Genomic DNA, 24,664 nt, shown 5'->3' with positions numbered 1-24,664 from the left:
ATAGCCATGTATAAATATGTGAGAGGAAGCCACAGGGAGGAGGGAGCAAGCTTGTTTTCTGCTTCCTTGGAGACTAGGACGCGGAACAATGGCTTCAAACTACAAGAGAGGAGATTCCATCTGAACATTAGGAAGAACTTCCTGACTGTGAGAGCCGTTCAGCAGTGGAACTCTCTGCCCCGGAGTGTGGTGGAGGCTCCTTCTTTGGAAGCTTTTAAGCAGAGGCTGGATGGCCATTTGTCAGGGGTGATTTGAATGCAATATTCCTGCTTCTTGGCAGGGGGTTGGACTGGATGGCCCTTGAGGTCTCTTCCAACTCTTTGATTCTATGATTCTATGATTCTATGACTTGAATGTTGTGTGGTTTCCAGGTTATATAGCCATGTTCTAGCAGTATTTTCTCCTGACATTTCACCTATATCTGTGGCTGGCATCTTCAGAGGATCTGATGGCGGTAAAGAAAGTCAGAGGTTTTCCTCTTTGAGTACAGAAAATGAATTGCTTTATACCATCAACAGATCCTCTGAAGATGCCAACCACAGATGCAGGCAAAACATCAGGAGAAAATGCTGCTAGATCATGGCAATACAACCCGGAAACCACAGAACAGTCCAGTGATTCCAGCTGCAAAAGCCTTCGACAATTATGAGACTTGCTTGTTCATTCTTCAAAACATTCACCAAATATTCAATTTTCAAAATTATTAGTTTGATGCTAGAATTTGGCAACCAAAATTTGTTATCAAAATATTTAAATTCAGCTGTTTTTAGTGGTTGTATGATCATACTGTTCTGTGATCCCACTAGAAAACCATGTTTGGGCCATAGGATATAACTGATCTCCTCTTCTGAGGTTAGATTTAAAGAGAGCTTTAACTTCAACGCAAGGGGTTCAAATTTAAAAAACCTTCTGCCCACCTCAGCAGAAATGCCATAGCACTCACACTCACTCTCTGAAATCAAAGCCCTAATTTCAGATTAGGAAAGAGTTAGTTTTCCTGGGTGATAGATTAGGGTCCTTGGGTATGTTGGAAAACATTTTGGATCCTCGGGATATAAAATCCTCCAATTACACCCAAAACATCCCTATCATTGGGTAAAAATGTATATCAGCTTTTGAGCTAGTGTAATTAATAATAACTCTCGATTGCTAACAAAGGAAGGAAAATGTTGGGAGGTGGAGGTGGGGGGAGGGCTAGTTTCCTCTTAATAATAGAAGATAAACAATTTTCTATTGCGGTGGTTCTCAACCTGTGGGTCCCCAGGTGTTTTGGCCTACAACTCTGAGAAATTCCAGCCAGTTTACCAGCTGTTAGGATTTCTGGGAGTTGAAAACCAAAACATCTGGGGACCCACAGGTTGAGAACCACTGGCTTAATGGTAAATGGTGACTTCCATGCCAGTCCTTGTGTTGTAACATCAGTGGGTTTAGACTGATTTTAGACTGAATTTTAAATAAGCTATCGGAGACGCTGAAACTATTTGGCAAAAGGGTGCCTCTTTTAAATTTCAGATTAAAAAACGGAACAGATTCATAATTCTCATCAACATGGAAGCCTCCATTTGCCATTGCATTTAGACTCACTGCAGCAGAACTTAAAGTACGCTGAGTCGTGAGCATTAGAACATTTTGAACTGGCAGAGTACCAGTTTACATCATTTATAACTTGTGGTAGGTTTTATCAATTCATTACTCAAAAGTGTGAAAAGAACTTGGAGGAATCATTTCTTAGATTTCCTTACCATCATCAGTGAGTTTCCATGTCTCTGTTTCCAACTTTTCTTTGTAATGTGTATTAGAAACAATGACGTGCCTACAAGGGTGATGTTGGCTTCAGAAGTACCTTCTGATCTGCTTTTGTCAGGCCTCACATGGAATACTGTGTCCCATTCTGGGCATCACAATTCAGGAAGGATATTGACAAGCTGGGATATGTCTAGAGAAGGGCAACAAAAATTGTATAAGGTCTGGAAGCTAAGCTCTATGAGGAGCAACTTGTGGAACTAGGTATGTTTAGTTGGAAGAAAAGTTGAGATGTGACATCGCAATCATGTCTAAATATTTGAAAGCATATCTTAATTAAGATGGAGCCAGCTCGTGTTGTCGAAGGTTTTCATGGCTGGAATCACTGGGTTGTGAGCTTTCCAGGCTGTATGGCCATGTTCCAGAAGCATTCTCTCCTAACATTCCGTGAGTGAAATGTCAGGAGAGAATGCTTCTGGAACATGGCCATACATCCTGGAAAACTCAGAGCAACCCACTGGAGCTGCTCCAGATACTAGGAAATGAAGCAAAGGATTCAACATATAAAAAGAGATTCCACCAGAACACTTCACAATGGAATACACTACTGCCTGGGAGTGTGGTGGAGTCTTCTTCTCTGCATGTTTTTAAATAGAGGCTGGATGGTCATCTTTCAGGATTGCTTTGGTTGTGTGTTTCTGCATGGCAAAAGAGGGTTGGGCTGGATGGCCCTCATGGTCTCTTCCCACTCTGTGATTCTACTTCAGTCACCTGATGTTTCCATAGTCTTTTTTCTTCATATTAAAGAGTATAGGAAACTATGCACCTCACTGGATTATGTTTTAAATACATTAATATGTCTGTTTCTTGTAATACAGGTTTTAAGTTTATTATTGGTAAAGAATATCTATTACATTTATTAATATAGACTTTAAGTTTATTATTGGTAGCAGTAAAGGTTATTCACAGAATAGTTTAAAAGAACAGCAGCAAAGTAGAGATTAACAGATATGCAGAGCCTGAGGACTGCATTAAAATGCGGATAATGCTAATAAAGCAGAAATGATATAAGAGAAGTTCAGAAGTTCAGAATTTGTCCTCAGGCAAAGGAATATCAGACAAACAATTTAAGCAAGGTAAACAGTGGTTGTAAGAATATTGCTTGAAGCCAAGCAGTGTCGATATACATATTTATAAGGAGGATATAGGTGGCCATTGTATATCAGAGAAGATTCAGAGAACATATTCATGATGCCAAGTGACTCTCAGTATTAAGAGTAGTTAATTAGACACACATTAATGAAGGATAACAAAGGTATCTTTTGATATCCCAATAACAGATGACAACCAAGCCCATTCTTGCAAGTGAACCTGTCTAATAGGAGAAGTGGAAGTTCTGCCTGCAATCAATGCTCATTTTGCTAGCATTGTAAGGCCATGACATCCCAGCCTCTGGCAAAACACTGGCATTGGCATTACTGCCAATTTTAGTTGAGACCTGCTTTTCTGTGTGGACTAGGGATAGTAAAAGACTATTATAATTGCAGTTTTCTTCCAGATGTGGAGAAAAAAAATCAGACAATCAATTTAAGCAAGGTAAACAGTGGTTGTAAGAATATGGCTTGAAGCAATATTCCCTCAGTATGTTCCCATGTTTTAAAGGCTAGGCTTATTCGAAGATTTAGAGCAATGGTTCACAATCTTTAAGAGACTGTGGATCATTGAGATGGGGCTGGGTTGCAAGGAGGAGACTGCTAATGGGGCTCTGGAAGAGCAGCCTCCTCAAGCCCAGACAATAAAGGAAGGATCCAATGCCCCCTTCTCACCCCTCCCCTTTCCCCAGCATTGGACTATTCCTTCCTTACCTGCCCTTGAGGAGGCTGCTGCTAGAGCCCTTCTTGTAACCCAGATCCCCATTTCCAGGTCTGGGCCTGAAAATGGGACTCTTGCTTTCAAGCTCAGGCAAGGAAGAAAGGATCAAATGCCTCCCTTCCCACCCTCTCCCTTTTCCCAGCATTAGATCCTTCCTTACCTGTTCTTGAGGAAGCTGATGCCAGAGCCTTGTTTGGGCTTCTTGCAAATCAGCCCCCTGACACCTAGGCCTGCAAGCAAGGAAGGATCCAACAATGGGCAAAGGGAGGAGGTAACAAAGATAGTGTTAGATCCTTCCTTCCTTCCTTCCCTAGGCTTGACACAATTGCTGCCAGAGCTCCATTTGCAGCCCCAGCTGTCAGGGAAGTGGATTGCAAGGAAGAGATTGCAAACAGGGTTCTGGTAGCAGTAGCCTCCTCAAGAAGAAGGAACAATCCAACATTGGGTAAAGGGAGTTGGGTTGTATCCTTTATTCCTTACCTGCTCTTGAGGCAAGAAAGGAAGCCCGGCTCGCAGGTTGATTGTAAAGAGAAGACTGAAGCCCAGAGGTCAGTGAAGACATGAGCCAAGATAGCTTAATCATAACTGGCTCCTCATGAGGAAGCAAGGGAAGGGAAGGAAGTGCATGGGCTCTCATCTCTCTTTTGCTGGTCCAGTAGGAGAGGAACACTTTGAGGCCCCTTCCTCAACAGCCACACAGTGTCGACTCAGGTTTTCTGTGAAAGACCACTGATCTGGAACCACTGATTTAGAGGGTCTATTCCGTGTAGTATTGTCACCGACCCAAACCAGGTTAAGTATATTTGAGGCGTGAGTATCATAGGTGAGCTAATAACTGGGTTCAGGCAAGGGTAAGTGCTTTCCAGATCTTGTTAGACTGTGACTCCCACCAATGGCTTTGGTGGCTACTGCTGTTGGAACTTTTTCTAGACTTGGGGAGCTAATCCATCTTTAAATACATTGTGGCTAGTCACTGCTTGCTTTTCCTTTTTTTTTTTTTTTGTTGCACTTTTTAGGACATTATCTTATTTATGGATAGTTTTTTAAAAAAAAATGAAAACTTGAATTCAGTCAGTTTTCAGTCTTTATCTAACTTCTGCACTGGGAAAGTCACAAAGTTGATTTCTGGATAAAAGCATAGACAACACAGTTATTTTGCCCTGAAACATTCACAATATTACTGATGGACTAAACAACAGTGACTACCTGTGATGAAGATGATTATAATTATAGTAGTAGTAGTATCATCCTGCTTTGAGACTGAAAGCAGTTTACAATTAAAGATATACAAGATATATGAAATTTGAAGTTGACTTAAACTATTTGCAGTATTAAAATAATTTATTTTATTTAAAAATAAAATGTAATTTTAAAAGTTAATGTTTTTTATGCTTGAGAAAACTCCAATTAATCCTATAGTGAGGGATGCTGAGAGTTACAGATCAAGAAAATCTGTAGAGTTTGCAACATTACCAGCCATGAAGTTTGAGAGCGGGAAATGAACACTAGGTATATAAGCTCAGATAGCGTGCTGTCTTTAGTGATATATGAATCCTAAAGAAGAGTAACAAAAATTAGACTGAATTGGTCCTATATTATTTTGACAAAGTAGGGCTGGGCCTTTTCAAAACTCCAATACATAAAAGTCCATTCAACAAAAAAAAGGAAAATTCATGGACAATGCTGAACAAAAGGGGCCAGTGGTCAGACTCAGCCTGGTTTATGTATTTAGTGGCAATCTCTTTGGTACTGAAATCAGCAGAGGTTTTATTTTCCTTTGGAGGATGTGACTTCAATGTTAATGGACGCGTCACATTGACTGCAGCTGTTTATTTATACTAAAGCGTGGGCATATGGCAAAGCAAGTGGAGCAAACATGTGACAATAAAAATATGTATGTGTGTGTGTGTGCTTTCAGAATTTCTGGCTTCTCATTTTCAATTCTCTAGCAGAATCTGTCCCCATTTAAATCCAGGCAACCACGCTCAAAAATAATAGGGAGACAACTAGGAGAACTTGGCCTTTACAATTTGAAATGCCTCGTTTCAACTGAGCCCTTTGATGCTGTGCATCACTCTCTGTGCTGCATAAATAATTAACAGGTAGGAAGAGGGGGAAAGAGAGAAGATAGAACCATGGTGAGCCAGAAATCTGTCACTGGCCTGAAAAACAAAAATCACCCTGAGCTTCAGGTAATTGCCACAAAATTGTGGTTGCCTCGTCAATCTTTATTGCAAGTGTGGTTCAGGTGCATTCGCTCATCTCTAGCCGTTAAACTTAACACTTTCCCGGTTCACTAATGCTACAGGAGATCTTTGATACTTTAATTGGTCTTGGAAAGGAAATCATCCTGCTAGGCATCAGGCCATGAGGTTTGAATGTGGAAAAAGGAAATCAAGGTGAAGCAAATCAAATAAGGGAATGTCAAACATTGTTATTTTTTTGCAATGTAAAGACTATATTTACTTGTCACTTCTAAAACTGTTTTGACAACTGTTTTGGAATATTTTGTGTCATGTAGGTTATATTTCAGAAGGAGAAACTGGCAGAACTACCTTTGAGTTTTCCTTGCTAACAAAACACTATAGAATTTATGTGGTTTCCATAATAATAATAATAATAATAATAATAATAATAATAATACAGCCAGAAGAGTGTCTACTGTAGACTCATCTTATTATGTTTCAAATAATAATAATAGCAATAGCAACAGTAACAATAACTTTATTTATAACCTGCCCTATCTTCCCGAGATGACTCAGAGCGGTTTCCAACAAAGGATGGCAAACATTCAATGCCATCAAACAATGCAAAATGAAAAAATAGCCCCATGAATAAAACATCTATAACAAATTATAACACCTACTCATGAAGTCTAAATAATTAAATAAAACATATAAATCCATTAAACCTACAAATTAACAATGCTAATCCATTTTGAAACAATGAACAACAGTTAAAATAACATTGTTATATCATTTATCTGCCTCCAACAAGTCAGAATAAGGTGCCGTGTTCATAACCTTACAGCCAACTTCAAGTTTCAGATATATGCATTCTATTGGTGCATGTAGATTTGTTTAAAATGAATATTAAAATGTGTTACTAAGAAGTAACACATAAGGGCACACACAATCTGGCCATCAGTCCAGTTCCACATTACAGAAGTATAGTCTAAAATTCCATAAGTATTTACAGACACAGAAGGATGTTCTAAAACAAAAGTAATTAATTGCAATATATCTAGCCAGAAGAGAACCATTGCTGGACATGGCCAAAAACTGTGTCACATTAATTATTTCCTTTTTCATTGGAATGATAGAGTGCCTCCCTAGGGAAAAAGGCAAGTATGGCATTTTATGGTTGAGGGGAAGCTCTAAACGGTTTGGGACCATCCTACCTGCGTGACCGCATCTCTGTTTATGAACCCACGCGCTCACTTCGTTCATCCGGAGAGGCCCTGCTCGCATCACAGGCGCGTCTGGTGGGGACGCGAGACAGGGCTTTTTCTGTGGTGGCCCCCTGACTCTGGAACACCCTCCCCAAAGATCTTAGACAGCCCCCTACGTTGGCAGTCTTTAGAAAGAACTTGAAGACCTGGCTGTTCTGATGTGCCTTTCCAGAATAGGAAAACTCCAACAACAAGTCCCAGAAGCACTTTATTAGAAATTAAGATTGCTGGCACAGTGCACTTGCCCTATAATCCTTACATATCACCTATCACAACAGCACTTTTAATCTGTACCCATTACTCTGGCCCGGCCCAGTTTTATTGTGTCCTGGTGTATTGTTTTATTGCTTGTTGTTTTAATATTGCTTTAACTGTTTTTAATTTGCTTTAGGTTGTGTATTGTTATGTTGTGTTTTGAGGCCTTGGCCTTTGTAAGCCGCATCGAGTCCTTCGGGAGATGCTAGCAGGGTACAAATAAAGTTAATTAATTAGTAGTGACCAATGAGGCATTTTTCCAGGTTCATCTCCTGGCCATTGATGTGTACCAGTAGATGGTGAGGGTTCTTGCCCTTCTGCATGGGAAGAGTTCAGTGACTGAAGCAAGTGCTCAGCAGCTGAAAGCATCAGGAACCTGGTACTGCCACACAATAGGCACTGCCAGTTTTCCCTTTGCAAACTGCCTCTGCTTCTGAACTGCAATGTTCCCATAGCCTTCCATCTAGCGAATTACCTCAGGCCACTACCTTTCTCATATTGTCATGAAATCCATCCAGCTATTACTTCTTTGAACAGCCATCAAGGAGACTGAAAACACCACTCCCTCCCCTTCTCCTCCTCTTTCTGTCTTACTGAGGTCTATAAACAAAAACTTTGACAACAGGCTTCAGTCCTTGGAGAGTTTGACTTTGATTTGTTGACAAGTTTTGCTGTACCTTATTGGATATGTTTCCTTGTGTACAAGGCAGACAAATGAAAGAAATGGCAGGGTCATGTTAGTTCTCATAAAATGTCCCCTAAAATAGTTGAAAAAAGTGAAGCTTGTTCCAATGATTCCTCTATTAACAGTCCAGGGAGAGGAAATATTAAGGGGGACTGGTTGCAGGAATCACACAACTCCCTTGCTGCACTTCTCCACTGGCTGCCAGTATATGTATTTCCAGGCAAAATTCAAAGTGATGGTGATGATTTATAAAGTACTACTTAGCCAGAGTATCTGATAAACTTCATTCCCCCATACTAGCCAGTCTAGACACAGAAGAAGAAACTGGAGAAACCCTTTGTCCATTACCAACACTTGTACAGTTGGTGGGTACATAAGATGGCCTTTTCATTGGCTGTTCCTAGGCTCTAAACACCCTTCCTGGGGAGGTTGAAATGACTCTTTCCCTGATGCACTTCCATCCTCAATCAAAGACTATTTTATTTTATTACAGCAAGCTGAGCTTTTATAACTGACCGTTTTTAAAGAAATATATTTTTCATGGAATGCTGGATTAAACTGTACTGTTTTAAACTGCCTGTCCTAATTTAGAAGTGTATGTTTTAGGTGGATTTAATATTGTAATACTGTGAACACTCCAATATAAGTCAGTCTCATGGATAAATCAAGACAGATTGGGAGAGAGCAAATTACGGAATTTGCTATGACCTGTCAATAAGTCAAGGGTAAAACTTAAGCAGCACATAATAAACAAATATTTTTATCTCCTTTAAAAGGGCATAAGAGGGAATATGCTTAGGAAGAGCCTGCCCTGTTTGTCTGAAGAGTTACAATTTCAATGGGCATAATTTGCATTTCTGTTTTGAAAATGTCCACATCTATACAAATATAGAGAGGGGAAGGAATATAAATGAGGAAAAAGAATGAGAATGCGATCTGAACAGAGGGATGAGGGAGAAGAGGAGGAAAAGCAACCTTATAGAGAACCGAGCATGAAAACAGTATCAAGAGGCAGAGTTGAGAAGTCCTCCTTGGCATTAGCAGAGTTGGTGATTTCCATGTGCAAACTCTTATTGTGAGCAGTGCACAGTGGCTTCAAGTTTCAAGTTGAGACAGGAGACAACAGTGCAAAACACACCATGAGGAAGGTGTTCTTCATTATACCCTACCTCTAGGGAACAGAGATATTGACTTATGGGAACAAGTCCCTTTTTTGACAGTGCTTTGTGGTCCCCCACTTCTAGGACACAGAATTACTGAGCTCCATGTGTTTGAGTCTCTCTTCGGACAGGGCACAGAAGGCTATTGCACACAACACTCTCAGGCTTTAGGAGTGGGTGGGGTGGCAGTTGCAAAGTGCACCACAAGGAAAACATTAATGATCTTTCATTTCCAGGGGGTAATGCAAGCCTGAGAACACTTAATAATGTGTACCTGGAGTCTACAGCCTGAACAATTAGCCCTCTTGGCCCTTACCCGAAAAAATTATGATTGCTCCAGATGTTTTTTCAGGGACTTTTGCGAAACCTGTGCTGTTGGGGATGTTGAAGAAGGAGATTGCCAAAAGATTACCCAACAAACAACTCCTACCACAAGGGAGGCTCTTGGGTCTTTTTGGTGTCCTTGGCTTCCTCCTTCCTTCTCCCTTGAGTAGCATTGACCGATGAATAAATCAACCCAAGTTCTCAAGGTTGATATTTTTACTAAATTTTCTTGACCAATAGTTGAGTACGCAGTAGTTTCATCGTGCTTTAATATTCAGTATTTGTATGTTTTAAAGAACATCGTATTTATTTTTATTCCTACACTGCTTTGTTTCTCGAATGAAGTCCAGTTAAGTCCAGTCAAGGAAATAATGGAGAAGGTTTTGGAGAGAAAATGGTTACTCAGTAGTGAAACAAAAGCATCATGTGCAGAAAATCCCAAGTTCACACTTTGGCATCTCAGTGGGAAAAGATTGTAAAGCCATGAAAGACAACTCTCTGTAGTGAGATGTAAGAGAGATACAGCCAGTCAGAACAGGCTGCATTGGGATAGACAATTAATCTTTAGCTGGTATGAGAGCTTTTCACAGAACAGAGAAAAGAGTCAAGACTTGGCTTTTTGAGCAGGCATTTGCAAACACAGTGTAACAGATATAGGAAAATGGAATGGTTGGATGATATGATAGGACAATGTTTTAACAAGGAGACCCTAATGATATATGTTTTTATTGACTATGTTATGGTTTTATGTTATCTTAATGTTTTTAATTGTACTGTAATTGTATTTTATGGTCTTGATACCGACTATAGACTGCCCTGAGTAATCTGCGGGTTGAGATAGACAGTATATAAATGTAGTAAATAAATAAATAATAATACATAAACAGACAGTAGACAAGTAAATCGTGGCTTATTTTCTCCATCCAAGAATGAAAAAAGTCAAAGGGTGAGATTACAAAAAATTGTGCACATTTTTCTGTAATGTTCACAGATCTGGGGGGGGAGGGGGTTAATTATTTTTTGTATTGTCTTTTATTTGGAGAAACAGTTATTTTTCACGAGCAACAAAAAGACATGGCTTTTTGCACTTGCACCAGGGCAAAAATCTCATGTAGGTTGACAGCTTTTTGGACAGAGTATCTCAACATGTCAAGGATAATAAAATATCAGGATGTTCTTTTTCTCTCTCTCTGACTGTATCTTTGGCAATGTTTGCTTTGAAGTTTCTTTTGACTGTCTAATACAGGAGACCCCTTGTTGTCAAAACAATTGATTTATCATTACAAGGACTCTTGCCCCCTTCCCCTGTCCCTTTGCTGCTTTAGAAATGGCTGGCACACTGCCTGGTGTAATTCCCACTGCAGAAAGAAGAGAAAGGATTGCTAAAATGAGGGAATTATGCAAACTCACTTTGATGTCCTCTAACCTGCACATAGTTCCTGCATTTATATATCATTCTAATCCATAACTGAGCACAATGTGGATGATCTGCTACAACCCCTTGCCCGGTGCATTCCCATTTCCATGCTTTCTCCCATATATTTGAAATGAAATGAATTTCTGACTGCTCGCCCTATGTGGTGAAATGCACATAATTTCCAACCTAACACCTGTTTGGCTGCTCCTTTCCCTAAATTATTCTTGAAGCCTGACTTGCTGCTTGAACATTGTAAGAGGCATGTCAGTGTTTTATTTTAACCTGGGTTACAAGCATTGGAATATAGTACACCCGCCATATTATACTAGTGTGTGGATCTGTTTTCCTTCAATAACTTCAGGAGCAGGTAATGGTATAGGCCTTCCCAGTACAAAAACCCACCCACAACAAAAAAAACAAATGGGAGCTGATCTTGGTCCCTACTCTGCTTTTCAGCATCACAGTTTAATCTTTTTATTAATTCCAACAAACAAAAATAAAACCCTAATTCCCTGAAAACTACCACCAGTTACTTCTCCTCTAGAGTAGAGAGTAGAAATAGCTGTAAAGAAGCATTAAACCCAAAGATGAATGGAGATTGAAGCATGCCAGGAAAAAAGAGGAGTTTTTAAGGAAGCCCAGGAGAGAAAGCCCTTACCTGAAAGTGGGGAAGCCTCCTTAAAATGCCATGATGCAGGCCTGGTAGAGAAAGCGTGCGCACCTGCCTGCAGCACCTCTCGTCTAGAGTAGAAACAGCTGAAATGCCTAAAATGACAAAAAGGGGAGCCTGGGAAGCTCCCCCCCCCCCCCCCAAATAATTGGCCGGAAAGAAAATGAATCTTTCGGCATCACAGAGCAAAAGAAGATATCTGCCCTCCCAAATTTGGGAGGCTCCCAAAAATGGATCAGGGCCCCACCGAAACGAATCAAGGTTTACCTGAAATGCACAAGCCTACAACATGTCAATGAGGGATATGTCCTATGTCACTCCTGTGTATTCCAAAATACATGGGTAATAGCAAACTCTGGGTTTTGACTAGACTGGGTCCAGAAAGTATTTTGACACAAAAAACATATTTTTTTTCACAAAAGTCCCAAAATATAGAAAATATTTTTAAACCCTCATATTTTATCTCTTTTCCAATGAAGGAAGTATGTGTTCCCATCCCTCTTGATTAGATATCTTTCCAGGACTTCAGAAAAGATGCACCTTTTTCCATTTGATTTGTCCTAATTTAACTAGGTAGCTTCCGCTTTCATTTGTCGTCACTGTTTTCAATCAATTTAATTGCTTTGCACAACTTTCTTTATTTTCTATGCTGATTTGAAATGATTTCAAAAAATAATTCTAAATAAAATAGAAGAACCAACAATACTTTAAACCTGGGGAGAACATAGCATCAGATACCCTATGACAAGTCAATACCTCAAGTCTTACAGAAAACCTACCTTGTAGATTTGTTGTGAAGGAGAGTCCCATAACAAATTAAGGGCTTTTCTATAAAACTACAGACAGACAGACAGACAGACAGACAGACAGATGTCACACTGCTAAGATAACTTTGGAGGGTTCAGTCTCCTTCTAATGATAGGCTGTGACCACATGGCCTCTTCACCTCGAGGTCTTCTACAAAGGAATGACTCATTAATTAGCAAGGAAAGTAGGATGTGATTTCTTATTTTACATCAACAACAAAAAAAGACTAGGAAGACCAGACATTTGGTTGAAAGTGCATTTTCTCATTGGCTGGAGCATTCTGAGTGAGCTCTCAGTGCCTTCCGCACTCCCACTGCGCACACTAAAGGGCATTAGGCTTCACTGAGCAGCTTTATTATCATACATTAACCTTAACAAGGTAGAACAATCTTTTTCTGCAGTGCAAGGGTAATTAAGTCTAAACACTCTTGGCCTTTCCAGGATGTGTTCAGCAAAAATAACAATGGTTAATCAAGCTCCTTCTCTTTCCCTCCTCTCCGAAAGGATAGTGAGTCTATCTAAAGCATGAAGCTACACACAATTAATACATGGGTGCAATTTTACTATAATTTTTGAACTCATATTCTGGCTTCAGTGATGGGTTATCTTCTGTGCATGCTCATGCTGTAGATACTAAAAAGGATGTAAATGCTTGTTTATGGCTTTGGTTGATGTAGAGAATCTGTGGTCCTTTAGACAGAGTTGGGCTCCCACTCATCAATGTTGTGCTCCAACTCCCATCACCCCTGACAACATGGCCTTTCACAAGCAATGGGACCTGTAATCCAACAACATTCAGGGCCACCAGTTTGACTGTTCCTGCTTTGCATTTTATGGTTGAGATCAGAGTTTGAAAACCTTCTTAGCCATGAAAACCCACTGGGTGATCCTGGGCAAATCAGTCTGTGATAGGTTCACTTTAACTGGGAAATAATTTGAAGCCATACAACAATTAAACAAATGCTGGCTAAGAGATTGGGCTGTGAACCAAGATGTTCCCAACTCACTTCTTGTCTCTGCAAATAACTACCTCACATCCTTTGACCATTTGCAGTGTTGGAATGATAGCATTGGCTCATTGTGATGAGGTAATGCAGATACAGTGGTTTGTGTGCAGTAAAAATTCCAAGTGGCAGATTTACCATTGGGGCACAGTAGCTGCCAGAGTCTGTTTCAGCTCAAGCAGACAGAGCCAACTTGAGCTGAAGTCTACCCTGCCTTCCTCAGGGTTAGCATCACCACTCCCTGCAGTCTTCCATCAGTTGCCAGCCCCATTCTCTGCAGTGATATTTGGCTGCAGCTGCCATTTTTAGTTCTATGATGCAACACAACAGCATGCCAGTATAGCATCACTTCAGTTGTTGTTCTGCTTAGGAGCACTGCATTCTCTCAAATTTGAAATCCTCTTCATCCATTAGTGCTGGCAATATCCAGGGTGAAGGGACAACTGCTAAAACATTTGTCCTGTGTAGGCCATTCAATTATCTTTAGGTTCACTGAATGTATAAACCATGCCTCATGTTCTGTTGTTTTCTCAGTAGTTTGTGGGCAAACATATAAACATACCTTACCTGACATGAACCTGCACATAGAGTACTTTTAGTCCTAAATCCAGTTGCCAGCCTGAACTAGAAAAAAATCTTTTGAATCAATGCAAACTTGATAAGCCAATGTATATGTGTTTAATTGATTAGAAGGGCCTGCTTTAGTTGGATCTAACAATTGCATATTCACCTTGATTTTAATGTTATTTGCATAAATACTAGAATATATGATTGATAGTTGTTGGCTTCTCTTAGTTGTATGGGTCAGGAGGCAAATGTCTATGTCATAAGCACAAATTGATCTCTGGATTTGTAAAATTTGAGCGGTTAAATTACATGTTCATCAGGTTCTTTGATTCAACTGATAAGCCTTTAAACCAGCTTATCTAAGCTTGAACCTAAATCCAGTTGTTAACCCCCAACTAGAGTGGACCAATGCATCAGCGAAACTTGCCTGAGCATTGATTAATCAAATTCTCTTTGATTCAGTAGGGATACTTTTGTTCAGATCAACAATTGGAGTTAGGCTTTGGCACCCTTCATGTGCAATGATTCCTCTTAAATAATTCAGTGTCAGCTGGGAATGATGGCAATGAGTCCAACACAAATTGAAGACATTAAGAAGCCTGGTTTACTCTGTTGTCAATAACAATAATATCTTGTGACCCTGAATGTTATATTCTGCTGTTAATTTTTCTCCTATTTATTCTATAGATGATGCATACTTACTGCAGGGACTTAATATCGAGGAACTCTACCCCGAAACCGCTAGTTTCATTACATATGACGGGTCCATGACAATTCCACCCTGCTATGAAACAGCAAGTTGGATACTAATGAACAAACCTGTCTACATAACAAGGATGCAGGTAAAATGAAAGACACTTTGGGATATATGCCCTGTTAGAAAAATACATTTCATTCTTACCTTTGAAGTGTCATATATAAAGCCAAAATCTATATAAATAAAAATGTAATGTTAGTTTGTGGGATTAACATAACTCAAAAACCACTGGACAAATTGACACCAAATTTGGACACAAGACACCTATCAGGCCAACAAGCAACCATCACTCATAAAAACACTGGAAAACACAACAGAAGGAACTTTAAAAGCCAAAAAATAAAAGAAATACATTACAACACATGTGCAAAACCACATATATATGGTTTTGCGCATGTGTTTTGCATATATATATGCAAGCGCACATATATGCACATATGCACAAATATATAAACACACAAAGCACATATACACAGACTGGGCCAGCAATGCATGGCTGGGGATGGCTAGTAAACTATAAACATAAAGACAGTGCTGACCAATTATTTCAGGTATGTGAACTTCAGACATCCTTCAGTAGCTTGTATATTTGACATCCAGAGTAGACATTTCTTTTTCAAATACTTTTCAAGAGAAGTGCTTGGGGAGGAGTTTTTGCGGCTGTTGTCCTTATGGCATTTTATTTGCAATATAACAAAACTCATTTTTCTCCTCCCCAAATTCTGAGTCTATCTCTTCCAACTGGCTGCACAACTTAAACCCTGGGCAGATTGTTTCTTTGATCAAAATTTGCCTTGCCTGACAACAGTGTGCCTCTTCCACACCTCCTTATTGCCTGCATTGCTCTTTTACCATCCTTGGAGTGGCAATTGCTTTCCTTTCTTCTCTAGCTCATGACCATAAAAACCTTTCCTACCTTCCCATTCTCTCTCTTCTTTGTTTGTTTGTTTCCTCCAGAACTTATATGGGCACTTTTTCTTCATCGTCATGTTCTTCTGAGCGCACACTGGAAAGGTGATGCTTTGGAACTAGAATTTCCAATGTAAAACCCTGCTGTGGAGCTATGCTAAAGCTGTTGTACAAGCAGTTAAACATTTTTAGAGATTATGTTGCTACAGCTCATATGTAACCAAAAGAGAGGGCTGTCTGCAAGTACATGGCCTCTTCTATCATTTTTGACTTGGTAAATAGGGAAACTGATGATAGCATAATGGGCATGCTGAAGCCCTCGTAGTTTGGATCCAGTATGACTATGCTAGCCATTAAATTCTCTTTGAGTTGGTTGAACATATAAACTATGCTTCATGTTCTGTTATTCTCTTAGTAGTTTGCGGGCAAACATATAAACATACCTACCCAGACATTAATTGGCATATATAGTAATTTTAGTCCTAAATCCATTTGTTAGCCTCAACTAAAACAGATTTTTTGAACTATGACTATCCTAGCCTATGTGCTATGCTAAAAGTGTGTAAGATCTTTGTCCCATGCTGGCTGGGGGATTATGGGTATTTCTATCTGCAAAGTAACTTTTCCAAACTATTCACTAGACACCCACACACACACAGAAAGGAACTTTAGATTCTCCCTTCATAAGCAGGCAGATGGGGAAACACATACCTGAGCCAACCAGTGTTTGAAGCATACAGGCCCTATAACAATTTTTCAAGATTACTATAAGTAATCTGAACTGATGTTTTGCTAAATATGTGATTTTTTTTTCCTTTGAAAACAGGGCTACATCTTAGCCTGTGTATGTTCTCTTTGGTGTCAATCTTGTAAGACAGCTCCGTCGCTTTAAAAAGACATTGCATAGGATGTCACTGTCACTTCCTTCTAGAACTTCCAAAAGTGCCTCCAACCTTAAAGCACTTATCAGGCAAACTGGACTTAATTCAATTTGAAATGCACTAAAGTGCTTGGAGTTCCTTTTTAAAAATATTAAATGATGATCATGCAAAAAAAAGTTTAATGTATTGTGTGTCCAATGGTGTAGTGATTCAATGAATTTTCACTCCAGTCTCTTTTTCAAACATTGCAGTAACTTAAAAATTCAGATGAACATTTAGAAGTACAGTTTAGATATCCAAATAAATCTGGCAGACGGGGTGACCAAGTGAATTCAACATCGCTAATCGATGAATTCTAGATTTGAATTATTTGCAGTTTCCCTCTTTCTCTCCAATACTGGAAATGTGGAGGCAAATACTGGGGGGAGGGCACAGTTCTTATTTGGTGGTGTAAGCCTCCCCGCTCCATAAGTGATATCCTTGATTTTAACCTTTCTGCAGTGTTTATTAATTTTAGTAGATAGAATGGTTCTATATGAGGTACACATGTAGCCTATTATTCCCCTAGAATTGCATATATTAGTGGATGGCTTCTATTTTAAAATGTTATTTAAGGGAGCATCAACTGTCCCATTTCACAACCTAGTTTGCGGGTGTTGATTTGATGGAGGGGTTGACAAAGTTTAAGGATGAAGCAAAACACACTCAATCACTGGGAGACAAGTGGGATATGAATCAGAGATGAATAGGGGGGGGGGGCAATCTTTGCTTTGTTCTTAGAGTGCTTAAGAGGAAGTGTCTCCCACTTCTTCATTGTATCTTCATTTAGAATGCTGCTTTTTATTATCCTTTTTGGGAATCTTTCCACATCAGGAGTAGCAGAAGATGTTAGCCAAAGCTCTGCTCCAACAAAGTTACCAATACAATTGTACTTTGGTTGTTTTTTAAAAACAAGCTGAAATATTTGCCTTCATCGTAAGTGGCATTTAGGAAAGTTAGATATATGAGCAATAGAAGATGGGGCTGCCAGCATGTACAGCTCGTTTAAGTACTGCTATGCCCCAAATGAGACTACTGTCTTACTACAAACAACCCCTGAAAATTATAACATTTTGTTGTTGCCATCCTCCTACAAACTTGGAAGGAAGCTTCTGTTCCCCACACCAATTCAGGGAAAACTATCCCACAAGAAGGTGATCACAGTCATGTCTCAGTTCCCCCAAATGGAAGAATCTGTATGGACAGTAATGAACATTGGCAGGCGGTTAGTTCCATATCAGTGGGGTGTTGAATCCTCTTTGATTTTTAATCTGTATATTAAAGGACGCCTTCAAGGTGATAGACCAGGTATGGGCAAACCCAGACACAGGGGTTGTTTTCTCAGACCCTCCTCTCTCACACCAGCCTATCATTCTTTCCTTCGTCCTTCCCTCCCTCTTTCTTCTTCCCTTCCACCCTTTCGTCTTTCCTCCCTCCTTCTCTTTCCTTCCTCCTTCCCTCCCATACTTCCCTTTCTCCTTCCCTTCCCTCCTTCTTTCCCTTCCACCCATTCATCCATCCTTCTTCTCTTCCCTTCCTCCCTCCCTCCCTTCCTTACCTCCCTTTCATCCTTCCTTTCTTCTCTCTTTCCTTCCTCCTTCCCTCCCTTCTACCCTTTCATTCTTCTTTCCTTCCTTCCCTTTTGTCTTTCCTTCCTTCCTCTTTCTTCCCTCCTTCCCTCTCTCCCTTTCTCCTTCCATCCTTCCCTGTCGCCCTTTCATCATTCCTTCCTTCTCTCTTGCCTTCCTCCTTCCCTTCCTTCCATCACCAGGCAGCCTGTCCTCCTAGAAAGTTTGCCCATGCCTCTGCTAGACCCTACACCCACTGTATTTTCAGTGTCTTTGATAACTACCTTTAAAGGCCAGACTGAAGGGGACATCTACACAATAAAACTCATGCAGTTTGACTTCATTTTCACTGCCATGCCTCAATGCTATGGAATCCTGAGATTTGTAGTTTGGTGAGGCATCAACACTCTTTGGTAGAGATACCTAAAGACCTTGTTAAACGGCAGCTCTCAGGATTCCATAGCATTGAGCCCAGGCAGTTAGTGTCAGACTGCACTTATTCTACAGATGCACCTCAAATCCAGGGCTGATTAATCACCCCACTGACATGAAAACCAGAGCAGCTGGAGGAGGCAGTAGTGACATTTAAACCAGCATACCATAAATAATGAATGGTGGAGATATGCATTAACTAAGGAAGGTAACAATATCCAAAGAAGCTTTTTTAAACTGTGTTTCCTAAGTGTCTGCTCTTCTGTGGGGAAAAAATCCATGTTGTTTGTGCAGAAATACCAGTAATTGCCAGTTACAACACTTTCTGCTCACAAAGCAGCATTCTCTGTGCAGAAAACAAAGACTGGCATCCTGTTAAATAAATTACAATATGTGACAGCAGTTGGACTTTGGAGGCACTCTTCAGTACTTCAAGCCACTGGTCAACTGCAGGGGTGCACCCAGGGATCTTTTGGCTGATTGTGCCCATTCAAAAAGTAGGCATCAGATACCCATTTGGAGTGGAGGCTGCCACTTTTCCCCAGCTGCAATGAGAATTATACTTGGGTGTACCTTGTACAACCAATAGGTAGACAAGAGGTTGAAGATGTGCCCAAAGCAGCCCCCCTTCAGCAGCTGCTAAGAAGTGGGAAAGAGGAAACAGCCTCATTCCCCATAGATGATGACATAAGTCATGGTGGAGATTTGCATTCTTGACAGTATGTTTAATAGACAATAAGGCCTTGTATAACACGAAAAGTGCTGGTTAATTGAGCAATGGCATCATGTGGACTTCCCATAAAAATTAGTGAACAAAAATAGTAGTCTAAACAAAGGGCTAGTGTGGATCTGACACCACCGACACATGTGTAATACATAGTCATAAAGCATCACCACACTTGTTAGTTCACAAAATATGTATGATTTTATTTATTTATTATTTATTTACTTTGTTTTTTATCTTGCCTTTCTCCCAATGCAGGGACTCAAGCTGGCTAACAGCAAAGGTGTCACAATACAAATTACAAACAGAGCAAATTCATTAAAATGTGAATGTGAAAATTAGAAGACAATTAAATATTTTGTGTCGTGAAACGTAAAAATTAAAATTCAATTAAAACTACATTTCAAAGCAGCACAGCCCCGCTCTTATCCCACTCTCCCCTATCCCCAGCAGCTTGCCTCTTATCATTCCCTAAATGACTGATGGCAAAGGTATGTTTTCACCTGCCTGCAAAAGGCAAGCAGGGATAAAATTGTTGCTGCATCTATGAAGCTTTAAGTGTGTAACACCTTCTGCTGCAGTTCTTATGAGAATAAGTTAATATCTACAGTCAAATCTGGGAGGATTGGAAGATTAAAGTAGAAGTATATTGGATTCACAAAATCTTTGGCAGTTCTTATAAGATCAAGTTGACTTATACAGTTTCCACTGATCAAGGCAATTCCCTGAAGATCCTCACTCATATCTTCCAGAAATAGATAAAAATTAGACCAAGTGAGCAATTGCATTTCAAAATACGTGATTTGCATAATATTTTAAGGAATGTAAAATTCAGTTTTGGGAATAGTATGGAATGTTTCAATATTATTTTTATATGTGCAAAGTAAACATAACCCTGTAACAGTAAATGGTCAAGGTATTGTTCATTTGTTTCTGGCCCCAGGTTATAGTTGACTCCTATGTTCATGTCCTAAATATCAACAGATGTAAATCATGCCATGTGGATCTATTTGTCTTTGTGCAGATGCATTCGTTAAGATTGCTAAGCCAGAATCAGCCTTCACAGATTTTTCTGAGTATGAGCGACAACTTCAGACCAGTCCAGCCTCTCAACAATCGATGTATTCGAACAAACATCAACTTTAGTTTACAAGGGAAAGATTGCCCAAACAATAGAGCACAGAAGCTACAATATAGAGGTAGGTACCAGACTGTGTGCACATTGTAGAAAGGAATGTTTTGCCAATTTTGTAGAGCTATCATCTTGCAACCACATATGTGAATATAAGCTGGGGGTTTCCATTTCACTTGGGAAATAGATCCTCTCTGGGTTTAAACCAAAAACAGAAAGAAACTGTCTGAAGTGCTGATCCCTATCTTCCAAAATTAGGTTTAGCACCTTGAATAACTCCTTTAATATTCAAAATAAAATACAGTTTTATTAAAATTCAAAATGAACAGATCTGATTCACCACTATACTGACATGGAAACTAACAGCTGCAACTATATACCAGATTATGCATCTATCTAGACTAGGACTGTCAACTCTGACAGATACCTTGATCTCAAGCAGAGAGGGACCTTTTTAATTTGAAAAATGTGCTTTTCTACTGAACTCTGCTTCTTTTTCTGAACATTCTCAACAGGCCTCTAAACATTTGGAAAAATATGATGGAAAAAATATAATGTGACCTGAAGGTGACACAAGAAGTCATATACTTAGGTTGGATTGAAGGACTTCTTCAAACTCCTTCAAATCCAGTTGCTAATCCTAATTGAAGTAGACCCATCAAATCAATGGGATTTACATGAGTGATCAGAGGTTTACTCAATGGGTCTGTGCTAGGTGGGAATGAAATTTAGGTTTAGGCCAAAGAGTTGAGTACAAACGTACTTAAAAAGCTGAATGTCTACATCAGGTAAACTATGTTTTCTGAAATTACCTCCATAACATATACCATGGGATAACTAGATAAATTCTTCCTTGAAGTACTGGCATTTTGCAAGCAGAAGTCAAAGGCCATCTGCCAGTTATGTATAACATACTTTCATTGGCTGAATTTAAAATTCAAGGAGAAATGAAAGCAGCAGCACATCGATAGCAAAGAAAGTCAAGTTACTGCATCCTGTGTGTTTTAATTACAATCCTATAAGAGGTAGTCCTCCTTCATGTCCCTAACCATGTAATGGTAACAGATTGGAGAAATAATCATTCAATCATTAGACTGCAGAAACTGGACATCTACACTCTGATGCGACAAAGTTTGGCATCAAGTCAGTTATTTGACAATTACGGCATCATAATTTCTAATAACCTAAGCATGGAAAAGAAATTTGTTGCGGTGGTGTATCCCACAAAAATATCAATTTCACACCTCCCAGGACTGGTAACAGGAAAAGCACACTTTCCCCCACAGATCCACACATTTCTGCTTTACTTAATCAGGAAGAATGTGTGAAATATGTACACTAGTAAAGTTGTGAAAAAATATGCATAATGTGCAGCAAAATAAAAGTCTCACAACCCAGTTTCAAACTGAAATGGGACAAGAATGCCAGTGGGATTCTAAAAAGTGCAACAAAAGTGAAGCTTTATTTATTTGGTGTCAAAAGGATTGCATAAATAAATTAGTATAAAACTGATAAAATAGAAGGAATATAAGCGGCTAACTAATTTTAGACCAAAACCGGGCAACAGCGACCATAGCTTAAAACAGTTCTTCCTCTGTGCATGAGGCAGGGCATTGTGGGCAAGCATACAGGTGCTGTTTGTTCTGCTCCACAGTCGCACAAGGTGGAGGGTTGTTTTAGGTAGTGCCCTTTAGCCAGGTTGTCTTTTGATCTGCCAACACCACTTCTGAGTCTGTTCAGGGAAGTGAAGCTGATGGTTTTTTTATATCACCAAATAAACCCTGGAAAAAGACAGCTTTATTTTAAAAAGAAACTACACAACAAAGCAGTTAAGAGGAGAAGGAGAAAAAGGAACAGAAAAATACAAAAAAGCTATAAAGTGATGTTAAAGATATAAGCACACGTAGGCTTCCCTTACACATTTATTATGTTACATTGGGACAGGCATGTAGCCGGGGGGGGGGGGGGCTTGAGGGACTTCACCCCCACCCCCACCCCCCGAAATTCTTATGGTGGTTCGCAAAAAGGCCTTACTGGTGCATTATTTAAACTGTTATGTTTATTCATATCATGATCTGATCACCATACTCAATATATTCCATATGCATGGGGGTATTAGGGTAATAATACAGAAGGTTTGCTAGGGTAGACCCTCTTTCACTCAGACTCATCCCCCCCTCCCCCCGAATCGAAATCCTGGCTACGGGCCTGCTTTGGGACCATTGTGGGAGTTGGAATTTTCTTCTTCCTTCAGCAGTTCCTACCCCACAAATGTACTGAACATCCAGGTACAGGATAGTTTTAGGTGCACATGATAGTATCTTTATGACTGTCATCCTGTCTGGCTCAGCATAGCATAGGTCCACATGTAAATGTACACTAAGCAGAGGCATAATAATTATTTATTTATTGGCAGTATTTATATACCGCCCTTCTCAACCCTGAAGGGAACTCATGGCGGCTCACATAAGACCACCACCTTTGACTGACTGCTTTATGGGAGAAGGCAGGATCACAAAAACATCTCCCCATAGCCAGATGTGAACATGAGTATTTATTTTTCAGCTGATTTCCAAAACTCTTCCAGGTGTTTTGAATTTCATTTACTGGAATCCCTGAATTTTGGGAAAGGCAGTTGAGGTTTCTGGGATTTGAAGTCCAAAACACTTGAAGGACTATTGTTGAGAATCACTGATTTATTGGACTATATTTCAACTTCCTCCCAAGATGTTTTCCAAGGTGGCTAAATGATATCAGCACTGCGATCCCACTATGTCCTCCAGAGATCTCAGTCTGCTGTAATCAGTTCATGTCCACCCATGGGGATGGAGCCAGATGCTTCTCCAGTCCTGCCTTTTCCTATAAATATAACTCATTCATGTACAGCCGCATGACTGGAGAAGCTTGGGGATCCATAAGAAATCAGCAGACGTCGAGCAGTTATTTCCAGTACAGAAACCAGCCTGGGAGCTTTATAGTATTCTTAATAGAGGATGAGGAGGGGAGGAGGGAGGGACTATTTCTTAATAGCTGGCCTAATCTCTGTGTTCGAGGTGCTGCATAGAAAATGCTTTTGTCATTGTGGAAACCTATTTGTTGTTGTTTCTTTCAGTAAATGAATGGCTCCTCAAGTGATTAAGAGAAAAGCAGGAAGAACTCATAACCTCAGTGGAATGCTACTACTGTGAAATTGACGTGATTCAGAATGCCCCAGCCTCATTCAGTTTTTGGTCTTTGTACTTCATAGATGGCAGACACGCAACTGTGCTCCTACACAAAAGGAGGTCAAGTTGGGAATTCAGCTCAATGAAAATTATTCATATGACCGGTCATAACAAACAAAACAAAACAAAAATGGACAATATCTCCTGTTAACCTGATTACAATTTTGATACTGTTTTCCTGAAACTACTATAGCTCACAAACAAAAGACTTTTCAGACTTTGTACATATCCAATTCCTCTGCTGTTCCCCTCCTCTCTTCCTTCCTGTCCCATCACCCTCCCCATTAAAAAAAAACGGTGGTTCACTACCACATCCAAGTGGATTTGTGTTCTGTGTGCCAAGTAATCCTTGGGAAGCTCTCATTATATCACTCTCATTACTGGTTACTGGCAAAGCAGAACTAGAAGATTGTAAGGGAAACTTATTTCTGGATCATGATCCTTCTGTTTATTTAATAATGGACAGAAATGAGATAAGTATTGTAAATAGATCACTGAAGAATAATAAAGGAAATTGAAATATTTTCCCCTCATCACATATCTGTAGTAGGAACTGCCAAGACTGAATTTAATCCATTTTTCTGTTTCTTGTTTTTCAAAGATCATACATTGTGTTTGGTTACTGTTAACAATTCAATAAATGTGTTCAACAAATTAATTTACCACACTTGTTTTGGTTTATTTTTTTTTCTCCCAAAATTGAAACGGTTTTACATTAAACACACAGGGCCCTACATTTATTTTGTTTCGCTTCACTGAAAACAAGAATACATGTAAATAAAATAGCGCAACTTTAATCCCAGTATATGTATAATCAAAAATAAAGTTTATTATAAAATACTATAAAATGGCTTAAACCTCATCCAGGCTATAATTAACTGAGCCAAAAGTTCTCAGAAAGCTTTGCTCTTTTTCTTTCGCCCCACATTCTTCATCTAGAAAATGAACACCATATCAACCAATTTCTCCAAATGTTCTCACCAGTCTTCTTCCACAAAGCCTTGCAACAATGCTAGGTCTGAGTGGAGAATTTCAAGGGGCCA

At 39.6% G+C, this 24,664-nt stretch overlaps 1 protein-coding gene across 1 annotated transcript in view; it reads left to right on the top strand.

Annotated features, from left to right (window-relative positions):
• The window catches only part of CA10 (carbonic anhydrase 10), a 377,635-nt gene extending 353,351 nt beyond the window's left edge, over positions 1 to 24,284 (top strand). The window contains exons 8-10 of the mRNA XM_060764005.2: positions 14,643 to 14,797; positions 20,290 to 20,464; positions 23,510 to 24,284. Coding sequence (XP_060619988.1) covers positions 14,643 to 14,797; positions 20,290 to 20,464; positions 23,510 to 23,532 — 353 coding nt within the window. The 3' untranslated portion in view covers positions 23,533 to 24,284. The remainder of the gene's footprint in view (positions 1 to 14,642; positions 14,798 to 20,289; positions 20,465 to 23,509) is intronic.
• Positions 24,285 to 24,664: the final 380 nt, after the last annotated feature.

The sequence above is a fragment of the Anolis sagrei genome, chromosome 2 (genome assembly GCF_037176765.1).
Source record: "Anolis sagrei isolate rAnoSag1 chromosome 2, rAnoSag1.mat, whole genome shotgun sequence".
Lineage (NCBI taxonomy): Eukaryota > Metazoa > Chordata > Lepidosauria > Squamata > Dactyloidae > Anolis > Anolis sagrei.
The sequence above is the reverse complement of the archived record's forward strand: the minus strand, read 5'-3'. Positions and strand labels throughout refer to the sequence as shown.